Source organism: Ananas comosus, linkage group 12, assembly GCF_001540865.1.
Source record: "Ananas comosus cultivar F153 linkage group 12, ASM154086v1, whole genome shotgun sequence".
In the NCBI taxonomy this organism is placed as follows: Eukaryota; Viridiplantae; Streptophyta; class Magnoliopsida; order Poales; family Bromeliaceae; genus Ananas; species Ananas comosus.
Window position 1 is genome coordinate 351838 of NC_033632.1, and position 24484 is coordinate 376321.

Consider the following 24484-nt stretch of genomic DNA (forward strand, 5'->3'; position numbering starts at 1 on the left):
GTGATTAGTTTATTGGGAGCTATTTTGTTTGGTTAAGATTTAGTTGGCCATTTTGGAAATAAAATAGGTGAAGGTTTGATTTTGATTGAGCCTTTTTCTATAAAATGCTATGTTGTTGTTTCTGCAGTCGAAGTTTACAGTTTTTGTCGTAATTATGCGACTCTGGAGTGATGCAAATTAGCCAAATCTTATGATGACTGTGCTCCTTCAGGCTTCCCATCTGTACCGCCGCTTTTGTGGGAAATGTTTATTTTCGACATTTTCGTGACATATTATGCACATGAAGGGAAAGCCTTTAGTTGAAGCGCGCATCACTGCTGATAAAAATCGGGATTGGTTCTTGCTGACCAGGAATGTCAAATTCAATTCCTTCATTGATAGTTGCATAATCCAGGCTAGTTTACCTCTATTAAAATTTTAGTTTTTCCTTTGGGCATTTTCATATTATCATCTCTCTTTCAAGCATTTTAACTATTAAAAGTCATCTACATGTCTAATTAGAGATTTGAGTATAACAGTAGTAGTGCTATGCTTTTGAAGGATTCTGAGTGAATCATGCATGGTTAACAGCACAGAAAATAGAATTGCGTGTACCTCTCCAAAAAGCAAACATGCAGATGCCCGAAATGCATAACCTAAGATTTATAAGCGTAGGGCTCTCTATTCTATGAGAAAAGCAGAAGATATGGGGCCAAGATTCTCTCCCTTGCAAAATTGGTCAAAACAATTTACAACCTAACGAGGAACCCACGTTTCACGGCACCCTTAGATTGTCTATACGTTTACAGGAAGCAAGGAAATTTAAGCCCCCCTATGTAGCAAAACTTTGTCCTTCAAATCCGACCGCAAGCGGCTGCTGCAGCTTCAAAAACAGAGCAAGAAACTTGAAAAACAAAATGAAGCCACCACTCTCTGCCTTGCTGCTTCTTTCAAGTACCTGGAAAAGAAGAAGTAGAGTGACTAGAAAGAAAAAACTAAATTTTCAGAAAGTAGAAAAAAAGAGAGGTATGGACAAATGCTGAAGGGTCAAAAACATATTTCTTTAGATGCCCAGGAAAGGTCTGGAAGTTGCTGAACCTTTTTTCTGAACAGTTGTTAAGTCAACAAGATGCCGCATTGTCGGCCTGCCGTGTGGACAGTTCCAAGGAGACTTGAGGCCCGTCAAATTGTTCAGTATCTGAAGACACAAAGATGACCAATGAAAGCACGCTTAGCAAAGCTGCAAAACAACTAATAAACTAAGAACACAGGTGCAATTTTGCTGATCGCTTTCCCCCCCTCGATGTAGGAACAGCGGTTGTACCCTGCCAACACCTTGTCGAATGTGTCTATAGCCACTGCCAATAGACTCGTATGTGCTGGTCCAATTATCGACCGGATTTGCCGACACATGAATCCTTGTATACATATACTATATCTATATCAACAAGTTCTACTCCTGCCTTTATTATCAGTAAGGTTTCACTATTCACCTTCTGCATCTCTGTCTTTGTGAGTGGATCGCCAATCATAACGGATGTCCGGCAGGCCCTTGAAGCCAACATAGCACGTACTCTCGAAGGGCAGATAGAATCAGCTGTATCCATTTTGTAGTTACTGATTATTGCACAATCTCCTTGGCCGTCAACAAGGGTCGAGATAAGCTCCCTCACATCTGCGTCACGAAAAAGGAGGGAAAAAAAATTAACAATTAGAGACCGCCCGTGTAAGATGTATCCTAGTGCAAATATGAATACGGTGTACCTTCAGTGCCAAATGTTATGTTTTTACTGAAGGGCACAGCTTTTAACAGAAAATGGTGACCAGGTGGAGCTTGCAAATCCTCAACTAAAATAAAACCATTTTTCCTGACAAAGCCAGAGAAAAATTAGCCACTGTGGATTGAGCTACAATGAAAAGGAAAATGCAGCTGATTGAAAACTTTATAGGCCATGGAAAATTTCAGTACATTTGAGGTACGTTGTTAATATTCTACTTTTATCCTCTTTTATGGTCCAAAGTTTCATTTTCCTCCCATGCAAAGTTAATTATCCAAAATTTCCTAGTTGAGTAAATCACAAATTACTGATGAAATGATCACATCATTTGAACAATACATGGGGGAAGGCAAGCACGTTGCATACCTGATAACATCTATGTGCATAGAAGCTACTACTTCCTCTTCCGGTGATAGTTCCAACCTTATCGGTCTGTATTCAAACATATGTAATGTGAATTAATAGACAGATTAAGAATGAAGTAAAATGAAAAATAACTATATTGATATTTCTAAAGAATGACCGACCGTCTCTAGAGCAAGTAGCAAGGGCTTGGTGGTTGATACTCAAAACCCAAGTTCGAATTCTAGTTGATTCACATTTCCAGCTAAGTTTATTTCTAAATGAAATAAATGAAGCGGGTAGCGTGCTACCTATCTCTCTCTCAAAAAAAAAAAAGAAGATATTTCTAAAGAATGATACATATAAATGACAAACTCCTTACTGAAGTAGGGGCTGTAAATTCAAGATTGTTGAACGGGAGAGGCGCTCAAAATTGTACTTTTCATCAGCAGCATGCTGTAAAGTTTAAAACATCATAGTGTTATTCTAATTCAAGTCAAAATAGCAACAGCTAGAATTATTATAAGGTTCCAAACAACAGAACTTCCATCCGCATTATCTGTAAAATTGATACCAACGTAATCAGGGCATTGAAGTTCGTTGATGTAAAAGAGAGGAAAAATTTACCTGATCGACAATAAATAAGTCTTGGTCTAATTTTCCAATAATGAAACCAAGATTGAACTGCCCAACAACCTGAAACATGTCAGAATACTCTATGCTATTAATCGATTCTTACAAGTCATCCTTATGCTGACATTGAAAAGTAAAATTACATTAGAGTTAATTGATTCTTACCTGCATTCGTCCAAAATCCTCCTTTCTAAAAAATCTCTCCAACTCATTAGTAGCTGCAGCTAGGCAACAAGCTTTTCCCTCATCATTTTCCGGTTGAAAATTCTCGAGTGTTGCAGCAGTAAAACACCTGAGATGAGACGCAAGAAAAGGAACATAAGCACATAACCACAGAGGTGTGTTTGCTTGTAAAAAATAAAACACAAACTCCCTGCAAAAATAATATATTTACATTATATACCCAGTAAAACTTGAATTATCATATATTACCCTCAAACAGTGCAATTTCCAACAAAAATACGGTATGTTAATCTACAGTCATCCAATTGGGTGAAAATTGCTTTTGTACCAGAAGAAGAGCATTAGAGAGTGGCACTTTCTGTAAGAAAAAGGGTATACATGTCACAATCAAGTTTTTAAAGGGTATATATTGAAATTCAGATTTTGCTGGGATATAAGAGGTATTCATAAGTTTAGTAGAGATATTGACAAGACGAGAAAGTTCAATGACCTTCCAATCTTTCTTTCCTTATATGTGGAATCGCCTGAACATAGTAATGAGAGCCTCTGTTGCCTTCTTTTCCTAAGATCACCGAGGCTAAATTGCAAAAGCGGGTATGTTCTCAAACCAGAGCAGGGCTTAAGAGCACAACTATCTTCATCACTTCTATCTGGGAATGGACAGGTGGTTGAAAGATTTCCAAAATCCCCTTCATGATCTCCGCCAGTAGAAGTTTCCGATACAGATGCTAAAGCACAAAGATCATGTGTTCCTGTCTGCTGGAATAATAGCATTCGGTTCAGTGACTTAAAAAAGTATTCACATTATAATACCGATGTTCCTCTTCATCACTTTTAGTCATCTATTTCACTGAAGATTGATCTATGAAGTATCAAGAATCAGAAGAACAACAATTTACTAAAACAAATGTTAAAAGTTTCTAATCCTTTCCTTCTTACCATGCTCGGACCTCCATCATTAGCATCACATTCACCAGAAAGAGGTAGTCCAACAGCCTTAGAGACATTCGATGGCGCATAATTCCATGGAAGTTTTTTCCTATTTCCTCGAAGCAAATCACTTTCCACAATGTCTGAAGTGGCTTTTGCAATTCGACATGAACTGGTTTCATTCCTCAGTACGGGAACTTCAGACAGAAGACCACAACTATCTTCATGCTTCCTCTTATGTACAGCCACAAACTTTGTAAGAAAAGACTGAACAAAGTTTGAATGAGAAGGTTTATCTCTCTGTACTTGTCTTCCATCAGCTGTACTCTCATCATCAGCTTTTGCAGCAAGCTCAGATAAGTCCTTTGGTTTCTTAAACTGGTAAGCAGAAAGCTCTACAGGTTTCCCAACTTCAGAGCTCAAGTCTTTTAGCGGAGAGCTCTTTTCGTTAGCATGAACAATCTCGGCTGTCAAATTCCTTGAGAGATCCTCATCATCATCCATTTTTGCAGTTGACTCAAAAAAAGCTTTTGGCTTCTTGAACTGGTAAGAAGAAAGCCCTTCAGATTTCTCAACCTCAGAGGTCAAATTCTTCAGCGGAGAGATTTTCTCTTCATCACTAGAGCCATCTGCGACAGTTTCTTCTTTATCAGGATCTTTTATGCTGTTAACAGAATAACTGCATTCATGAGGAGAGTAAATCTTTTCCACAATTTCTCGCAAAGAGTGCATTAGCGACCCCTCATCTGAAAAGAAAATCTTCCTCTTATCAGGGGTAACATTAACATCATACAATGTCGTTGGGATAATAAAATTCAAGACAGCAACGGGATATTGCTTGGCATTTGAGCTTTTATATAATTCGTTAAGAAGTTTGCCTACTTTGGGCAAATCTACTGGTCGACCATTAACATAAAAGAACTGCCTATCTCCCAAATTACGACCACTTCCATATCCAGGCTTGGAAATAAAACCTTCAATTTTGCAGCCGTCTGATTCTGTTAAATTTATAGGCTCTAAGCTTTTGAAGGTATCTAAACCAAATACATTTATGATGTTGTCTTTGAATGAGTTACTTCCTTGAGTTTTCAGCACGACTGATTTTGAAACTTTACCAGTTGTGTTGGTGCAAAGTAACCGAACACCTTTGGCAATTAGCGCGTAAGCCTGAACAGAAAGAAAGAAAAAACTAAAAGCATAATTAGTTAGAAAGTTTAGAATCAGCCGTTCATGAAGATTGAATTGATTCAGAAACAATAGGGAAGTCAAAAAAAGAACCATGATACATTTCATAAAGTAGAGATGAATTGAGCACATTTCAATGCTTGTTAAGGAGAAATTGTCAGACTAGATCATGAACCAAATAACATGTGCAAAAGTAGAACGTACACTAAAGTTCAAAGAAAATAGGCAAGAGTATACTATGAAACCCTCCAACTATAGGTCTTTCAAAGAACCTTGAACTTCTACTTTTCCAATTTGACTCCTAGACAACATGCTGTTTTGATTTCCGAAAATCTTGTTTGGTTCTATCAGTCAAGACTAATAGTTTCTGTTCCAGAAGAAAAAGAATATGTCATCAAGTAACAAAATATTCTGTGAAGCTACAGTACAATTTTGTGAAAGTTGCAGCTACAGTTGCCTTACAATGAAATGTTTGTGAATAAAAGGGCATGCTCATTGAGAGGTTCAAATTCCCAAAAATCTAAAGTTTGGGGAACTATTTCCGTACGACCAAAAGTTGAAGGATGTTCATACAATTGCACCAAGGAAATGAAGTACCGGAAAAAAAAAGAAAAAACATAGTATGAAACACAGAATTAACTCACATTCAATAGGGAGACAAGCTTTCCGTATTCTCTTCGAATATTCCGACTAAATTCTTTGCTTCGAACCGGAAGAGGAGAAAATAATTTCTCAACTATCACAGTAGTCCCCACTTGACGTGCGGTTTTCCTCTCGGCGGATATTGAACCAGAATGATCAAAGTCCAAGTGGGTTCCAACAGGCTCTTTTTTAGTTCTCGTTTCAATAGACAGTTTTCCTAGGGCACAAAGGGAACTTAACGCCTCCCCTCGAAAACCAAAAGTGGTCAAAGAGTGTAGATCAGAAAAATCCGAAATCTTGGACGTGTGATGCTTGAGAGCAAGAGCCTGCAGCAGCCGAGTCCGTAAGCAGAACCAATAAAAACGATACAACTAACGAATAAAAGAAAAGGAAACTTTCCTCTAAACCATTGCGAGCTGATACTTAAAAGACGAGACATTACCGAAGGACAAGTAACTGCCTGTTTGGCCTGGTTTTTGGAGCAGCTCCTCAAATTTAGAAAGCAAACACGCTCGAAGCCCAGGCGTTCGGCAAACTAAAAGTCGAGAGAGCTTTTCTTGTGCCAAGAAGCTAAAGTGAGGTCCTGGGCTCTAAAAGAAGAAGCTCCAACATGAAGCTTTTGCTTCTGTTGCAGCAGGAAGCTATCGAGGAGATCTAACAAAAGGGCCATCAGTGCTGTTTTACACACCACTTTGCCAGGCCCTAAATATTGCCAATATAGGTTAAATTTAAAAAACCCACAACTTCACTGGAGGATAAATAAACAAATAAGATGAGAACTATACTGTAACTAAAATGATAGAACCACAGGACCAAGAGACACGAATGTACAGCTTAAATAAAAAGAAAGGATTTTGCAAATCATGATTGGAAAGAACAAGTAAACATATGAACTACAAACAAAAGAAAACACCCACCCAAGGCACCAAACAATTACCTGGAAATTATCGGGCGAGATGCCGCAACCATTGTCTATCACCTTAAAGTACTCCCCTCCATACTCTTTGAGACTAATCTCGATACTGGTGGCGCCGGCATCCAAGCTGTTCTCCACCAACTCCTTCACAGCAGAAGACAAATCCAAAATCACTTGGCCCGAGCAAATCCGGTGGATCACCGCCTTGTTTATCGGCTTAATGGCCGGAGAATCGCTCTCTCTTCTCATCTGTTGTTTCAGGGGAACCAATCCACATGCATTTTCACATAGATTCTCATAAAGCTTAGGTTCTGTGACGCGGAAACCGTAGAAATTGAGGGGGACAGAAAAAAAAAAAAAATATCGGATCTTTCGTACCTGGAGAGGAGGAGGCGGCCGATATTGGATCAGGATGAGGGGTTGGGGCGTAGATTGGGGAGGGAGATTGAGGACGAAAGCGCCCACGGAGGGAAAACCCTAGAGCTCCCGAATAGTTCGCTCCCCCTGTGCAACGAGTACTTGGCGCCAAATAGGAGAAAAGGTAGTGTTTTGTAGGCTCTTTATATTCCGAGCCTTCAATTATATACATAATTTATATTCATTTATGAAAATTTGCAAAGCTACAAACTTTGCAGAGATTATCTCCGCAGTTAGAAGGGGAAGAAAAAAAAAAAAAAGAAAAGAAGAAAGGACTAGTATGTAGATTTTCAAAGTTTCTGGAAGCAAGGTGATAATCGTGAAGGGCCCTAGGAGGCTAGGATTGATTTATTTTGTAATTTCATTTAATTCCTTTATTCCTGTTAACGATCGATTGCTGACAAAGTAATTGCAATTTAAAGCTTCTAATTTTCCTCAACGCATTACTTCAAAAAATTACTCAGTGGAACAACCTAAATCAAAATAGTAAAAGCTAACTTACATAAAACCTCTCTATCAATACCTGTTTTTTCACTTTACCCTCGTGTCATTTAAAAACTTACACTTTGTCATCTTATAAAATAAAAAATACTCACAGAGAGTATACTATGCCACAATGAACAAATTACCCTCGTCTTTTGTGGGGTGGGCGTGGACGGAGAAGTGGACTAGGACGAGGGTGAGGCAGCGGAGGCGGGCGAGGGCATGTGTGGGCATGGACTGAGAGGTGGGCGAAGGTGGGGTGGCGGAGGCCAAGGCAGCGTGGCTAAGGTCGGTGAGGAAGTATGAGGGTTTCAAAAGTGTTTTGGGTATAAAAAATAGGATATAAACGAAACCTTAATGAAACACTGACGGCGGAGATCAAATTGAATATTTTTTATTTTATAAGGAGACAAAGTATAAATTTTTAAATAATAGGCAAAAAAAATAAAAAATCGAATATTGACGAAAAATTTTCTGTAATTTAACCGATAGTAAAATGTTGAACGTGTGAACAAGATATAAAAATGAAGTTCAACTGCCTATTTCAATATGACGCCAATGCAGGGTTGAAATTTTTTACTGCAGCATAAAGCTGGAACAAGCTTCAATGGTGCAAAAAGCAAAAGCTCCTACTAGAAAGGGAGAAAACAAAATTTGTTAGTAATTTCGTCGAACTGCTCATGCAGAGGACCTGTCCAGTGTCCACACACAGGCCAAACAGATAAAAGCCACAAGAAAATCATTTTCCTTTGTAGTTCATTTTTAACCATTTATAATCATATTGTTAGCTTGCTTGTCACCTTTCCAACAGTGAAAAGAAATAAACACAACATCTCATCCAAAAGGGTTGTTTGATCCTCCCAAAAATCCTCAACAGCAAATTTGCAGCAAAATAAGAACACAAGGGATACACTACATAGCTCATTTTTCTGTCCAGATTACAAATTTACAAGAGCAAAAATAGAGGAACAAAACCCAACATCCAAAAACAGAAAAAAACTGCAGCATTTCCACAACCAAGAAGCATCGGAAACAAAGAGAGACAAAAAGTTCTTATCCGATAGCTTAACAGTAAAAAGTAGTCACAACTATATAAAGATAAACACACAAGCATTATGCAACTTTTGTAGACATTTCAATTTACAGGAATGTATGATGTTTTCTCATCAGAAGATGAAAAAGTAAATTAAAGAAAAAAAGCAACATACAGAGACTATCCGTTTGCCCGTAAGAATTAAACAAATTTTAGCAGGATCATCATAAATAAACAAATCAGACAAATATGATTAATCAGAAGTTGCAAATTTTATTTTCTTTTTCATNTATCTGTATATATACAATAGAATTCGGCAAAAGAAAAAAAGCAACATACAGAGACTATCCGTTTGCCAGTAAGAATTAAACAAATTTTAGCAGGATCATCATAAATAAACAAATCAGACAAATATGATTAATCAGAAGTTGCAAATTTTATTTTCTTTTGCCGAATTCTATTGTATATATACAGATAGATAGGCCTCCAGAAATGTTAAAAAGTGCCACAGATTAAGGACACCCCAAGAAGAAAAAGAAACCAAAGGTTATACTATACCTTTAGGTGAGATTAAGATTGATCAAACATAACTTAACATTGATATAAATTACTAACAAATTATAAATAAACTTGCTATCCAAAATTAATTACATTTGGAGCCTGAAAAAGAAACCAAGCATTCGCTCTCTCTCTGCTCATGTCTCAAGACTGTACAACAGACAGATAGATTGATGGATGGATTGCTCTCAAACTCTACATAAAATAGCTGAGCGCTTTCTTCTTCCTCGATCCGCCTTCGCCATATAGATCGTTCCATTGGAGAAGCTCATTCATGTTCGCAGAGTCCGATGACACACTTGCACATACCTACTTGAGCACGAGTTCTGATCTTGTTAGAGGTTGTAATAGGATATGCTCATCATCTATTCATGAGGCAAAATCATCATCTATTCATCCATATAACATACCCCCCAAAAAATCCGAATCATTTCATATATATATATACCATCAAAAGTGCAGTTTCTCACAAAGATAACCCTTCTTTGTTTAACGTCAGATGTCTGACCACAAAAGGAAGCCCAAAAAATCTTGCTTATATCCCTTGAAATGGGTAAACTGGAACTTCAAATTAACAGGTCTACAAGGTAAAAGAATTAGAAAATTTATATAAATTGACAAAGAATTACCTGCTCCTGTGCGTATTTCAGATCTTCCATGTTTAAAGGACGAATGTCTTCAGTTCCATGCAACCCAGGTAAAGGGCTACCTTCTGCTAGTGCCAAACTTCTCTCCTGCAGATGGCAAAGTTATATGTAACATCTACAATAACAAAAGGGGATTAAAGACATGGCATCTGCAAAATCAACTATTTGCAATTTATACACCAGTAAAAATGATTTTTTCATATATATATGCCTCAAAGGTACAGTACACTTGGGGAGTCCTGCATTTCAATTCACAGGGTAAGTTGGTCTTGCATTATAGTTGTCTAAGGGTTTTGCATTTAGAAATTTATAAGAGTGTAAATTTTTTAAGAGCGTATCTAAAATTTCAGGTTTGATTTGGCAGAGACATGGATATAGATAAATTTTGCAGCGACATATGTAAAAATATCAAATATTTAATTATTTATAAGCGCAAGTTTGTCTAGAAAAGTTCAACCATATATTATTGGTGATTCAATACTAACCTTTTTTTCCTTTTCCAAAATTTCTCTAATGGGTCGATGAGCAGCAGTTACACAGAGATTCTGAAATCGAATAGGATAATGCATGTTAGCTTATCAGAAAATCAAATTTCGTAAAATGAATAGGAATTAAAAAGTCGAGATAACCTTCAAATCACTTCCTGAATACCCATCAGTTATATTTGCAACAGCTTCCAGATCGACATCTGACGCCAAGTCTTCCTTGGCCAATATCACTCTCATAATCTTTTCTCTATTCGATGCATCCGGTAAGTTCACCATTAATCTGTAAATGCGCAAGTAAACGAATTAAGTAGCAGTACTGTCTAAAGCCCAAAATATAGTAGAAAGTGCCTCTTTAGCCTATCTTCTACATTCTATAAAGAAACTATCAAAAACGAGGTTTTCTAGTAACAAATAGTCTAAAGCTTTTGCTGTGACAGAACGCCGTCTAAAGCTCAAACTTGAAATCGCAGCTTCTGCAGCACCAAGATAGAGGAGATTTTAACTAAAAAAGGAAGCTACTGCTGCTGCTTCTACCAGCTCAACTGAAACAGTACTTTCTCGAAAGCTCCAGCTAGACTAAACAATTCCTAACCAAAAGTTTTAAAAACAGCTTTGAATCAGTAGGTTAAACCAGGTCTAACGGGCATCAGATATGTTAGCAGTATGGTCACATCTAAAATGCAGAAAAGAAGAAAAAACCACATAGATCGATAGTTGTATCGTGCAAAACAGCTATACCAATTGACCTGGATGGTCCTGCTGAACCATATGCATAAATGATTTCAGAAATGGCCCTACTGTAATATTATTACTTTTAAAGCTTTGAATGCCAACTTTCCGTTCAGTCAATTGAACCAGATAGTTGAACTGGTATGGATCAGACTGAATGCCCTTCGATTTTTTACCAAACCGGCTTTTTATTAAGTCCAAATTCCGTTATTTACCTCCGAGGAAGCCTTCTTATGACGGCCTCATCGAGGTCAAAAGGTCTGTTTGTGGCAGCAAGAACCAACACACGTTCTTTGTCCTTGGTACGCAGACCGTCCCAGTTCACCATAAACTCATTTTTCATCTTGCGCATCGCCTCATGCTCTCCTGGATTTTCCCTCCTCCCTAACATACTGTCAACCTGTGGAAACAAAAAAGTGAGTATTGAAAATGAAGCAACACTACAAAACAACAATTATTAGAAAATTAAAAGAACAAGTAGCTCACGTTGCGATAATTAAACAAAAATATTGCAGAGTCATCGAACTCATGGCCAAAAGGTCTCTCAAAACAGGGTATTTTTGTGAGTGCAAGGGTACATAGATATGAAATTAACTTTCTTAAGGGCATATATGCAACTTCGTATTTGCAGGGTACATGCGTAAGATGTACGTGGATGATTTAGCAAGGGTACATAAGTAAATATATCAAAATTATCTGGCTGATAGGAATTAGAAAAAATGAGTTAAAAGAAAGTTCACAAACCTCATCAACAAAAATGACGCTCGGAGCAATTTTACTTGCCAATGAGAAAACTGCTTTCACATATTTCTCCCCTTCCCCGAACCACTGATATTAATCAGGTTCATATTTTGTCAGGAAAAGAAGGAAAAAAAAAGAAGACAAACAAACAAACAAACAAGCAAGCATTGTGAACCAAATGTAACTCATCCTTAATTGAGAAAATACCTTTGAAGAGATGCTCGACATTGAAATGTTGATAAAGTTTGCACCTGCTTCTGTTGCCACAGCTTTAGCAAGCATGGTCTTCCCTGTACCAGGAGGACCAAAGAGAAGTATCCCCTTGCAAGGCTGTAAAAAAGAAAAGGAGAAAAAGGAAAAGCAGGCAAAGATCAGCTTGCAATAGATAAACGGTCGTACAAGGGTTAAAGAGAATTACCATAAGCCAAGAGTTAAAAGACTATTCTTACTTCCAAATAAGGGTTAAAAATGTGGGGGAAAAGCAAATATCAATAAAATTATGCGAATGACTTCATCAGATTTCTTCTTGTAACTATATGAAGGCAACTAAGAAAATGTAGACAACAGAAAGTTAAATAATTTAAAGTAATTTAAACAGACTTTCTTCAGTTCTTCTAGATCTACTAAAGAACAATTCATCAAAACCTTTCCCTACTACATCTTAATCATCAACTTTAGAGAAATGAATCATAAACTTCATCATATGTTTAATAAATTGCATAAATAAGCTCAAAACAAGTAACTCCAAAATATCAGCTAGCAACTTCTCACCAACTTTTTCAAGTTTCTTTCAAAATTATCTGAAGTTGATGAAATTGAGGGATTAAAACTAGGGATGCCCATTCTCTATAATTAGCCCTTAATATCATCAGTACAATATTTCAAATGAGGGAATACAGAAAGTTCTTAAAAGAACCCAAGTCCTTCAGCTGGAAAAGCAAAAATAAGGGTGCAATCCCATGCAAGGTCACCGGTGGATTGAAATGCTTATTTGAAATATGATCTTACAGATCATTTACCTTGAGAAACAAGTATCTCCTGGCTAGTTTAAGTGGAAAAAGAAAAATGTAACGCACCAATAGTCCCACATCACATGGAAAAAAGATTCTTATTGAAAATATATGAGGCTTCGCACCCTGATAATAATAACTAGGCTGAAGCATTTTGGGCCGCTGATTTGGACCCAACATGTTATTATTGCTAGTTGGTCGGATCGTTACAAAAAATGACTTAGATTTTCTGAGTAGGGAAATTGCTGAGACGCTCCTACATCAAGATGGCCGCAGCCCATGCAACATAATCAAGCCAGTTTGTACACCCACGTGTGAATCATCCAAATTAAGAGGTTACTTCTCTACAAAACCAATACCCAACAAAAGCTTCCATCACAAAGTTAAATATGTCAAACAGCATACCTTCGTCAACTGTCCTTTGCAGAACAATTCTGGCCTTTGTAGAGGAAGCATCACCAATTCCTTCAATGTGTCCTTTACATTCTCTAGTGCTCCAATATCATCAAAAGTAACCCCAATATCACTAGGTGGAATGACATCAGCCAAAAGCCTTTTTTCGAATTCATTCTCCGTAACCACATCCTGAAAACATTTACGATAAAATTTTATTTCACAATATTAACGGAGGAACCAAACATTGTGCATAAGTTCAATGAGTAACATAGGAGAAAAAGACCTTGAGTGACTTTTTTGAACTCTTCGTATCGCTCTGCATGCTTTGCAGCATAGTGAGGCCATGCTTGAGGCTGTGAACAAATGATGCATAGCATGTCAGGAGGCAAAAAAGTATAAATTTATTTAATCAAATAGAATACAAACAAAAGTTGTAAAAAACATAATTACCTTTCACTGGACAGTACGAGTTTAGCATTCTTGGCAGGTGCATCAATTTTATTATGCTTAACGTGATGACTAACAGCAAAACCAACAATTTTGTCCACATCTATATAAAAACAAAAACCAACACAAACAATAATCATACTAAGCTTCGTAACTATGAGGTGATTAGTTCAAGAGTATACTCACTCTCATTAGTTAGTATTTGGTCCTTGACAGCTATGTCTTCAAGATCATTACAATCCATTCCGATACGATTTAGGAACTGCGTAAGGTGGAGGGAAAATTGAATTAGAGAATATTATAAAATCCCTTAATAAAAAGAGAATAATAAATCACTTAAATATAAAGAGAAAAATAGGAAGCATTAAAGTGATCTTTACCTGGTCTTGTTCAAACAATACTGGTTTAGAAGAAAAGCAGAAAGAAAGAAAGGAAGCAAATCATTATAATGAAATATAATATCTGGAAGAACCATAGATGTACTCCCAGAGTTAAAGGTCATTCCAACTTCCAAGAATACAACACAATAAAAACAAATAGAAGTTAAAATATCAACAATCCAGAACACTAAAATTCTTCTTATTAGCCTAACGCTAGTAATTAAACAAGGACAACGTGATCTATTAAAATATCACTCCAGATCATAACTTTATGCTAGAATCACTAGCGAGCTAATAGACCATGATGAATTCCATGACACAATGGAGTTCAGGAAGCAACAAATGCAAAAGTATTACATCACTAGTAATAAAGTAATTTGGAAAGGAACTAGCCTGTCAACTCAACTAGAGTAAAAGCATTACAAAGACTAACAGAACATACAGAGTATAACTATCTTTTCTCCAAATTTCTACCAATGTTAATCAAGGATAACTAAAAGAGAGTAGTCTACATATAAATCCCAGCAAAATCATGTAAATATCCCAAAAGAAAATCAAGTGGAGATATGAAGTATATGTATGATTTGGAAGGCATGCATGTAAATATCTGATAGAAAACATAAGCATCTCTAGTTTCAAAAAAGGTAAGCAGTTGCAACTTACAGAGCGAATGTTACAAATATTAGACTTGGCTTTAAGGGTTTCAACATCCCGATCCAATTGTTGTTTCCAATCCAAAAGTTGAACTTCATCCTGAAGAATATTTCTGGATATCATGGTCTACTTTCTAAAAGGACAAAATCTTAGTAGTACAAAAAAGATTGAAGGCAAATATTGCACCTGTGGAAGTTGAATAGAAATTTTATTAGGAAAAAGTTTAGTGAGCTGCTTCATTGCCTTAGGCATTTCTTTGCTTCTCTCATGCAGCCTCCCAAAGTTATCCTGCATGATAGAGAATCAAATAAGAAATCAAAAAAGAAGAGTAGAAAATTGACAGGTAGACATCTTCAAAGAGAATGTAATAGCCCACAATAAGTAAAATTTATTGATGACAGAGCTGCGGACAACGCTAAGGAAATAAGACTGGAAAATATAATCCATCAAAAGAAAATAATAACAGAATGCCGCATAAATATGCTTACTGGGAAAGCAAAGTCAAGCAATGCCTGGCTACTTGTGAATTTCGTAAAAAGAAGGCCTCCAGGATGTGACTGCAATAAATAACACCAACATTATATTATCAACATACGAGATAAAATAGCATATATATCCCTGGATAATAATGTAAAAAAAAATGCATACTCCTTTAACATCTCAGTTTTTAATATACTCCTTGCAAGTGAAATTTCCACAAAAAAAACCTTTTCTTCAGTTGAGTCATCCAATTCAAGCTGTTTTTTGCAGGGGAAAAAAAAGGTTTTTCAAAGAAGGCAATGATCTGTGTGTGTGTGTGTGTGCAGAAATGTTTTTCAGGGACAAAGAAGAAAATTCAATTCCAAGGATATGAATGTAAATAGATAATTTTGCAGGGATATGCATATAAATATCATCTGATAAAAGTATTACCTTCTCTTTGCGGCTGTCCATCTGGGTGTGGGAACCTACTATGAGAACACCTGGTGGTAGCAATTCGAGTTTACTCTTCAATGTTACATACGAATCTGAACTTCCAGTCATAGATTTCTCTATATCCTTAAGTAATATGATTAAAGGACCATTTTTACTTTCTTCCAAAACTACCTGAAAAACAAGACACATTTTAGGGCTTGATTCTGAGCCTTTCTGCAAGAACTATTTTTTAAATTTTTTGGTCCATATTATTTGTTTTTACAACTCGAGCCTCAAATATTATTTCATAAACTGTATGCTCATGGCTAAAATCTACAATAATAGATTTATTACAATGTCATTTTAGTATGATTGTGGTCCATAAAAAGTACTTTTGGACCTAAGGTTGCCAAAACAAAGAATTGAAGAAAATTCAAATTGCAAAAATGGAAAAAAGAAGGGTTGACTGTTTTCAGAGCGACCTCTAGTAGTTCACTGACAGCTAGTCTTTCAAATTCTTCACCAACAGAGGAATCTGGCCGAAGCAGGTCAGCTGATAGGAAAAAAGTATATAGTTGATCAAGAGGAAATGTAGGTTTCAGAATATTAAAATCGTAAGTATAAATCAGAAAAGAAGAAGGAAAAAAAAAAAAGAAGAGGTGATTGTGAACTACCAGTGCAAAAGAAACCGTGATCTTCCTCACACAGACCCCCAAGATCATTACCATCAGGTATTTGCTTATCAAATCTCACTCCAACTTTGGAGGAACCATTTTCCTCGAAAGCAAGTACTACTTTGCCTCGATAACCGTAACTAGGGCCCCTGTAAAACAAAAAAATCTCAGTGGACGTGCCAATAGCAAGATGATATTATCCTAGAAACACAATAATTATAAGACTATCAGTCACTGCTTTGCTTTTGCTTTCGTTTCAGCTCCAGCTACCCGTAGTAGGGGGCTCAGCAAAAAGAAAACTTTGGAGCTTCTACTTTGGTAGGGAGCTAAAATGTGATTCCAGCAATAGAATCTATTTGGAATTTTGCTTCTGCTACAGAGAGAAGCTGTTAGGAATTTTAATGGAAAAATCTACTGACACTACGCAAACATTACTTCATTGAATAATCCTCCACCCTACAACAGCTTCAACAGACAATGCTAGCTTGGCCTAATATCTGGAACAGCTTAATATTTTGGCAAAGAAGTCATGTTGATTTTCAAGTTGCAAAACAGAGGTTTGGACAGACACATAGAAGTGCTGGTAGATAAAAGAAATTAATTGTGACCTTTGGTTAGTCGCTGATAGCATTTTAATCATAGCTTCTATACATACTGATGGTACAACTTTCATAATAAAGTAAATTAATAGCTAATTGGCAATATCTCCCCATCTTTACAACCCTCTAGCTTTTGAAAGTTCATGCAGGTAAAAGATTGAGTAAAGAAAAAATAAGATGAGAATAAAATAGACAAAAAGTAGAAAATATTCAATACATCTAGTGCATATGGGCAGAGAAGTACCTCTGGGGTGGCTGGAGAGGAAATCCTGATGGAGGAATAGAACCAACATATTTCACCCTATCACCTATTTTAAATGGCACATGCTCAGTCAGAAACTACAAGCAAAAGGTACTGAGCTGTTGAATTTGTATCTCGAAGATGGCAAACAAAATCCTCAATAAGAACACTAATTTGTGTTATCCCCATTTTGTTTGGTTTAGAATAAAGAGACGACAGCCTGATTTGTACTATGGGAACATCACAATTCCACCACACCTTATGGAATTGCTGCCTTCTGGAGATAAGGTTACACTGAGGATGTTCTCCTTACCAATTACACCATTGTTCGGTGGGACACCAAAATATCACCAGTCCCAACCAAACACCAGGGATATCCGACACTACCCTGTTGTGTTTGATAGGGAGATAGAATGGAAATGATGGTGAGTGTTCGGGCTATCCCACCAAACATAGTACGATCCTTGCAATTCCAGACTACAATTGGGCAGCAAAAAATCCACATGGTCAGCTCTAATGTTGGGAATAGTTATTCCATGAGGTGGGGCAGAATTTTGCTGTCCCCATGGGAAGAGCATAAATCCATATATTACTCTTCGTTCCCAACCAAAAACAACAGGGATGACTCATTGCATTATAATCATCATGGATATTTAAGCCCTATCCCTGAAATACGTATCCTCCCCAAAGACTTCAAAACGATCACTTCACTTCACATTTGAGGTTTAAAAATAAAAGTCTAGTATAGCATGATAGGGAGATGTAAGCTTGCCTTCTTTGAATGTATAGTTCTTTGAAGATGCCGTTGAGGACTCCTGCTTAGGTAAAGATTGGGAATTTGACGTAGAAGCCCCTACTATATCAGCTTCCACACTAGAAGCCGGTCTCCTAAAATGAACTGTATCGGCCAATATAGAACGATGCTTAGGAATGGCGGCTGGCCTATCAGTCCTCCCACCATCCTTTTGGGTTTCTGGTTCTTTCGGAGAAAATGTCTACATGAAAGTTGCAATTTGCCGTTGAGTAATTTGCAATACCTTCAATAAAAATTTCAAGATGGCTAAATTGCAGGAAAGCACCCCATAAACATTACAAATGTAGCCTTGCTCCCCACTGAAATATTAATACCTACATGCTATCCCATCAACCAACAAGTGAAGCCAGGCACATATTTCTGGAAAAACAAAAATGAAAGGAGGTGCAGTAGTGAAAATTTGTAGTTCTTAGGGGGCGAATATATAGGCTTTGATATTTCAGGGTGGAAAATGACAAATGGGATACTTACAAAAGGATATCCTGCAATTTAGCATTCCAAGATATTATAAAATCTAAAAAGTTGACGAAAAAGTTCACAAGCTTTTTCTTTGTAATTTCTTTTTTGCACAGGAGTTTTGTTCAAGTGATAGGAACTTACGGTAGGTAGCTGAAGAGAATCTACTATAAGTAGTTTAGAACCAAAATGTTTGGCAAGGGCCTTTACCAAAGTCTCCTGATATATTTCAGAACCTAAAAAAGTGAGTTGCAGAGAGACTTGTTATCATAAGTAGGATAATGAGCAGATCAGACTAAACTCCACGTAAACAGAGTAAATTATAGCATACCTGAGGGACCAGATAACAAGATTCGCTGATTTAGGGACGAAATGTCGGTTGTGAGTTTTATGAGTTCCTTGCATTTCAACTGAATATATGCACATGATAAAAGTATGTTTTTTGTACTTTCACTGTAGGTGATGAAAAGAAAAAAAGAATTAGTTAAATTGCACGGAGATACATACAAAATGAAACAAATGGAGAGAGAATAAATTAATTAGAAGGACAAGCATCTCGCAATTTCGTGCTTAATCAGTGAGATATATTCTTACTATAAATGAAACTGTTGGGGATCAGATTAAAATCAAGCTTAAGGGATAATATTTTTACAAATAAAGCTCGATGAAATTGAAATTTGAGTCAAACTTCAATTACCCTAATGTCAAATTGCTCCTACCAACATGCATGGTAAACAGCTAGTACAAACTTCTTCCTACTTTCTGATGGTTCCAAAATTTAGGCACAAGAAATATTGTGGTTAAAAACCAACAAGAAATAACTTGGAAAACCAACTAAGAACTGGCTACATATAAAATTTGAGTAGAGTTCTCAAAATGCTTTACAGTTACATTTAAGAAAAGCACCCAAAATCCCCAAACATGAAAACATATTTAAAGGTCAAAGCATGTTGAGCATGTTACAATCAACATCATTAGCAGGAGGTAAAAACTTTTCCAACAACATTGATAAGTTAAAGAACAACTCAAAAATTACACAATATTAGAATCGACCATTACACAGCCAGCTGTCAACTAGAAATCAACCTTCCAGTAATTGCTTCAATCCTCCAGCAAATACTAGCCCAAAATTTTCAATGATTTTTCTAAGAAAATAATCTTTTCCAAGAGCTTCTAACATGCATTTATATTTAATTGCCTTCTACTGACATCATTCCATTAAAAGATAAAACAAAAGGCATGCTACTATACTCCAAAGAGACCAAATAATTGGTGAAGTAGATTAGATACACACATAAGATAACAAGCATCTCACCTTAAATAGTAAGGGAAATTTTCAAAGGAAACATGTATGTCACTTGCACTAAGAATCCCTTGCTTCAATCCATCCTTAAAGACTTGGCATCGTGTTGTAGGCAAAGCTTGCGGAGAATCAAGATAACTAAGAATATCCCTATGATCCCCAAACACTTTTAATATACTACCACTCAAATCAAACTCACGAGCAGACGATCCTCCACCAATAACACTAAGAATTGGCCTTATCTCATAATTTGTGCCACGAATCTTTCCAATTCCTCCATCAAGATTGTGTTTTGTGGTATCATCGCCACCAATTTCAGCTGATGAAATAGTAGAATCCATATCAGGAGGAAGAACAGAATTGCCATTTGGCTCACTAATATCCTTCCTGCTTGCTAAATTCTTATCATGGTCTGAATTCAGATCTTCTAATTTATCCTCTCCACTTGTGTCCTTGAGAGGATTAGACATAGAATGCAATATCGATGCTCCATCAACATCCGACGGGTCGCCTGATCTAGGTTCTACATGAATCCCTTTTAAATTGGGAACTGGTGATTCCAAAATGCCGAGGGAAGAGGGTGATGCCATTTTGGTTACTTTCTCGTTAGAAAGTTGCTGAAAAATCTGTCAATAGGTTAAGGAAAAAATTTTCTAAAGAACAAATAAATTATCCCTGAATTTTTTTAAAACTAGTTATATACGTGTAGCACTACATGCACCAAATAAACAATAAAAAAGGGGGGGGGGAAGAAAGAGAATCAGTATTTCAAATACAACCCCGCAAGATCATCAATTCATATATGCACGGTAAAACCTGAATTTTGATATATGACTCAAAATTATAGTTTCTTAAAGTTTGCCCTTCTCTTTTGCTGGGAAATCATCCCACTTGGAGGAGGAAATTTTGTACTGGAGAAGGCTTTCTAAATAAGCATGCTTTGCAAATATAAGGATATACATATGGAAGTTAAGTTTCTGACAACTAGAGAGAGAGATCTAGACTACGATGTTAAAAGCACCATGCCCTTATGCTAAACTTTTCGGGCTGTTGGATTGGGATTAGACATGTTCTGCCGATCCAAAGCATACTCCCACAGATCCTAATGCAGATCCCATTGTCAGAAAACTGCATGCACCAAGAGCTTGGTGCTTTCGGGGAACCATAGCCTGGCTAGCCAGAAAGATAGATAGGCTAATTTCTGAATTAACCATCAAATACATCAACACCTCACACATACCAGCTTGAAGTATCACAGGTGGGCTGTGAAGATAAATACCAAATATACCCTTTCCGGAGGGAATTTATGAGGGGGATTTATGAAATTTTTTATGCCATTTCTACATACTTCTGAGTTTAGGTGATACAAGGACATTATGATATTGCCAAATTTAGAGGGCATCTATGAAATTATATGTATTCATGAGGTAAGTATAACATTTTGCTAAGATAATGTAGTAGATAATTCTGTATGGGAGTATATGAATATATTTCCAAAAGATAAAGGGGTAAAAAATAATAAAACAATATGCGAGCAGACAAAAGATACATAAGCATGCCTCCCTGTTGAACTGAAAACAACTTCATCCCCTCCTGTGAGGATAATGCTCGAGCTTCTGTCGATGGGTTTACTATTGACGCGCACAATGCCGTTTTTACCTACAATCTCAAGCAAGGCAACTGAAACACCTCCACGCTGAAATAAAATAAGAACATAAGGAGAAATTGGAACATTTCAATCCAGATTGAATCACTGCTATATAATAGAACATAAGTAAAGAGAATATGACTGCTGAAGTACCTCAACGTGCCTCAGTTTACAAAGAGTTTTGCTAACACCTTGATCCTTCAAGCATAAATTGGAATTTCTGTTTTGGCCAACAGTGAATTGAGGGCCAGTGACGAAAAGATGAGGGTTCTACATAGTACACAAAGTAGAAACACAGGTAAGAGATGATATAAAGAATCTTAAGATATGTGGTTATAGTGTGTAATACATTAAGAATATCTACAATATGATCCATATCACTCATTCATACAAACATTCATCTACCAAAATTCAAGCAAGCGTGCACGTTCCATAGCACATATTAATAAAAACACTAATTTAAAGGCCTCTTGATTCATGGGGTTTACGAAAAAAGAAGTGAGATTACAAGGGCTCAATAGAACTGATTCTAAGTCCCTAAAAGACCATAGCAAGAACAAGATAGAAAGGATAATACAATCAAGCAATTATTTTTAGGCCTTAGTCCAACAAATCATGTTGGCATCTCTCTCGATTATCCTGCCCAGCATTCCTACTGGCAAGGTTCAACAGTGTAAGACAAGCAAATTGAGCATATAGTAGTTCATTTCACACATCAATCTCTCAATCAACATCTAAAACTCTTCCAAAAGCCCAATCTGACTATTAGTCCAGAACGCAGCAATCTAATGCCACGAGGATCTTAAAATAAAACTAAACATGCAACTTGAGTTCACATAATAGTGAGTAAGCACTTGTCTCCTCCACTGGTAGGCAAAGAATAAAAATTCCAGTATAAAAGAATATGTCACTCTAAGCCAACAAGAAATCTATTAGGCAAGTGAGGAAGGCCCCTATTCATTAAAACTATTGGATATACTAAAACATGTCATGAAGCCAACACCAAGAAGCAAAGAAGATCCAAGACTTGTAAATATCCTGTGAATAATCATCAATGAACCAAAGGCTCAAATTACATCAGTATCAATTAGCAAAAGAGAGATAAGATAAAGGCCAAACAGTCCACTACATAACATAGACTCTTCAACTTAATCCACTAGATTTGCATCAATTAAGTACGCCAACTTTAGATTTCAGTCGCTGCAACTAAGGTGCTCCTTGCCCTGCTAGAACAAGTAGCATTTTCATACAAGTCTCCAGGACAACCAGAAACTGCAGCAAAAGCAGCAGCTTGCATATGGGCTCTCATTTCAGATCCCACTGCAGCAAAAGCTTCGCACTTTTTGTTCATTATGAACACTTGGTCGCTGCTTGTCTAAGTAGTTCTAGAATCCAAGACAAACAGGCATTTTTTACATGCAAATTTTAAAAGCAAGTTTACTCAATTGAAGCAATTTAAAACTTGATAAACTTGAACGAAGAATCTACGATGGTTAGTGTACCGATTTATCAACTTGTCCAAAGACAAAATTTTCACCCACCTCCGAGCACTGAGAGAGAAGCTTCGCCCACGGAGCCTTTTCCGAATCCTTCTCAACCCGCTTCCTCACAAACTCCAACGGTCGTACCTCGTGTGCTGATCCCACAGCCGCTTGATCTGTACAAAAGGAAACAAAAAGGTTACTGAAAAATCCTAGAGGAAAAAAGAGTGAAACTGTGCAAGCGGTAAGAAAAGGCTAAAAATCCCACCTTTGTTCGCGAATCCCGACACCGAGATCTTCCCCGCCGCTCCATCCGCATCGTCGCCGCCCTTCCCATCCGGATCGGGGGAGCCCTTACGACGGTCCTCTTCCGTTTCGGCCTTCGGCGGCGGAGACGACGAGCTCGGCAGCTCGGCCTGAACCGGGGTCGCACCACAACAGATCGCATGGAGCACACGGCACGGATCAGATCGACGCCACAGAACCCAAAATCGCAAGAGATGGAGAGAGAGGGAGTTGGGGATCGAGGGATCGAACCTTGTGGCGCTTCAACGTGGGGGACGAGGAGGAGGGGGAGGAGCGCGAAGGGGAGGAAGAGGAGGGGGAGAGGGGGCGCTTCGAGGAGGACGAGGTGGCCGCAGCCGCCGCTGCCGCCGCCGCCGAGCTCCGCCGCGTCTCGACCATGTCTTCGTCCACCCTTCTTCTTCGTCCTCTTCTTCGCTAGAGCGAGGTCGGGGATATTTTGTTCTCTCTCTACCTCTCTCTCTCTTTCTCTTTCTCTCTCTAGGAAGGGTCGAAATGGGAACAACAGAGAGAGAGAAAGAGAAAGGGCTAAGAAGAGAGAGAGAGAGAGAGGAGAAAATGGTCACCAAATAATAATAAAGAGTTGGTGTGTAAATGTGTTTGTGACGCTGGATATCTCTCCCTCATTTATTAAATTTGTTCCCTTTCCAAAATGAGTTTGGACGTGTCATATATGTGCTAAGATATGCTCGAGGGAAAAATGTGTAGTAACCCCCTCAAGTAAGGTTATTTTAACATGGATCCATTAATTTTATTTCTTTTTAACCTGCAATTTTTGTTTGGTGCCCAGAGACATCAAAGGGAGTTAAAGCGGAAGCAAATGAAAAGACATTTTATTTTATTCTCACCGCAGAAATTAAATTTTAATCACATTAATATAACTATATAATCTGGCATTTCTACGGAGATATAAAGCCAGATGCGAAAGCTTGTAAAGATATATTTTATTACTTTTTCTGATCAGACCGCATAAAATCATATCTTGCTTGTGCACAAAATTTTAACTATATCCATAATTTATTTAGTAAAAATAACTCAAATAAAATAATAAATTTTATATCTGTCTATTTCAAAGTGGTTTATAGTTGAGTGGTCTTCATGCATTCTCACTTATGTATATATTATTGAGTCGGGTCAAGTTGAATCTGGTTAGGTCGAATCTGGTTGCAAATTCTAAGATCAAAGTTGGGGCTTGGGTTAGGATTGGGATTTAGGCTTCGTTTGGGATTATAGGAAGATTGCGTTACGTGCGGTAAGAAATGACGATAGAAAAATACCATGTTTGTTTCCGTACGTAATATTATGTTCTGCATATCGCGATGAGTCGGTTACGATATATTTTCTGCGGTCTCACCGGAGAACGCAGAAGCATATCCCTATATGCTTTTTCCTCAACTCTATTTTATCTAATAGCGTTAGATAGATCTCAATACCAAACTAAGCCTTAAAAATATAAAAGCAAGAGTTCTCATAATAGAATTTAGGTAGACGGAGCCATGT

General features: G+C 37.3%; 2 protein-coding genes across 7 annotated transcripts; both read right to left on the bottom strand.

Annotated features, from left to right (window-relative positions):
- LOC109718951 (DNA mismatch repair protein PMS1) lies at positions 602-7236 on the bottom strand. 5 transcript variants are annotated; one of them, XM_020245453.1, is made up of 14 exons: positions 6967-7143; positions 6610-6837; positions 5675-5998; positions 4961-5012; positions 3855-4591; positions 3406-3674; positions 2898-3024; positions 2727-2795; positions 2482-2555; positions 2124-2189; positions 1744-1847; positions 1473-1654; positions 1078-1177; positions 602-937 (listed from the first exon to the last, which is right to left on the bottom strand). In XM_020245453.1, the coding sequence occupies exons 2-14, from the start codon at positions 6835-6837 to the stop codon at positions 930-932; spliced, it is 2340 nt and encodes a 779-aa protein (XP_020101042.1). In that variant the 5' UTR covers positions 6967-7143; the 3' UTR covers positions 602-929. The 5 variants fall into 5 exon arrangements, with proteins under 5 accessions (XP_020101042.1, XP_020101043.1, XP_020101041.1 ...); XM_020245454.1 differs by having other exon boundaries at positions 3855-4509; positions 4961-5034; positions 6967-7142; XM_020245452.1 differs by having other exon boundaries at positions 3406-3671; positions 3855-5012; positions 6967-7144.
- On the bottom strand, positions 9053-23482 carry LOC109718093. Of its 2 annotated transcripts, none has more exons than XM_020244110.1 (27): positions 23219-23481; positions 22950-23097; positions 22742-22857; positions 21354-21470; positions 21102-21248; positions 19565-20178; positions 18581-18702; positions 18394-18485; positions 17752-17974; positions 16983-17046; positions 16140-16288; positions 15948-16018; positions 15484-15657; positions 15060-15128; positions 14758-14859; positions 14581-14670; positions 13724-13799; positions 13541-13640; positions 13374-13443; positions 13100-13279; positions 11892-12014; positions 11688-11771; positions 11159-11343; positions 10356-10494; positions 10212-10271; positions 9709-9813; positions 9053-9388 (listed from the first exon to the last, which is right to left on the bottom strand). In XM_020244110.1, exons 1-27 carry the CDS (start codon positions 23363-23365, stop codon positions 9275-9277), a joined length of 3681 nt encoding a protein of 1226 aa, XP_020099699.1. In that variant the 5' UTR covers positions 23366-23481; the 3' UTR covers positions 9053-9274. The 2 variants fall into 2 exon arrangements, with proteins under 2 accessions (XP_020099699.1, XP_020099700.1); XM_020244111.1 differs by lacking the exon at positions 9053-9388 and adding an exon at positions 9399-9622 and having other exon boundaries at positions 23219-23482.

Excerpts from the sequence above, each read along its gene's own strand:
- LOC109718951 (XM_020245451.1), bottom strand. The coding sequence starts at position 6,837 with ATGAGAAGAGAGAGCGATTCTCCGGCCATTAAGCCGATAAACAAGGCG. Across the intron at positions 2,796-2,897 it reads AGGATTTTGGACGAATGCAG|GTTGTTGGGCAGTTCAATCT; the intron begins GTAAGAATCAAT and ends GACATGTTTCAG. Across the intron at positions 2,556-2,726 it reads ACTTATTTATTGTCGATCAG|CATGCTGCTGATGAAAAGTA; the intron begins GTAAATTTTTCC and ends TAAACTTTACAG.
- LOC109718093 (XM_020244110.1), bottom strand. The coding sequence starts at position 23,365 with ATGGTCGAGACGCGGCGGAGCTCGGCGGCGGCGGCAGCGGCGGCTGCG. Across the intron at positions 21,471-22,741 it reads TTCTCTCTCAGTGCTCGGAG|AACCCTCATCTTTTCGTCAC; the intron begins GTGGGTGAAAAT and ends TGTACTATGTAG. Across the intron at positions 15,129-15,483 it reads TGGACAGCCGCAAAGAGAAG|TCACATCCTGGAGGCCTTCT; the intron begins GTAATACTTTTA and ends TATTTATTGCAG.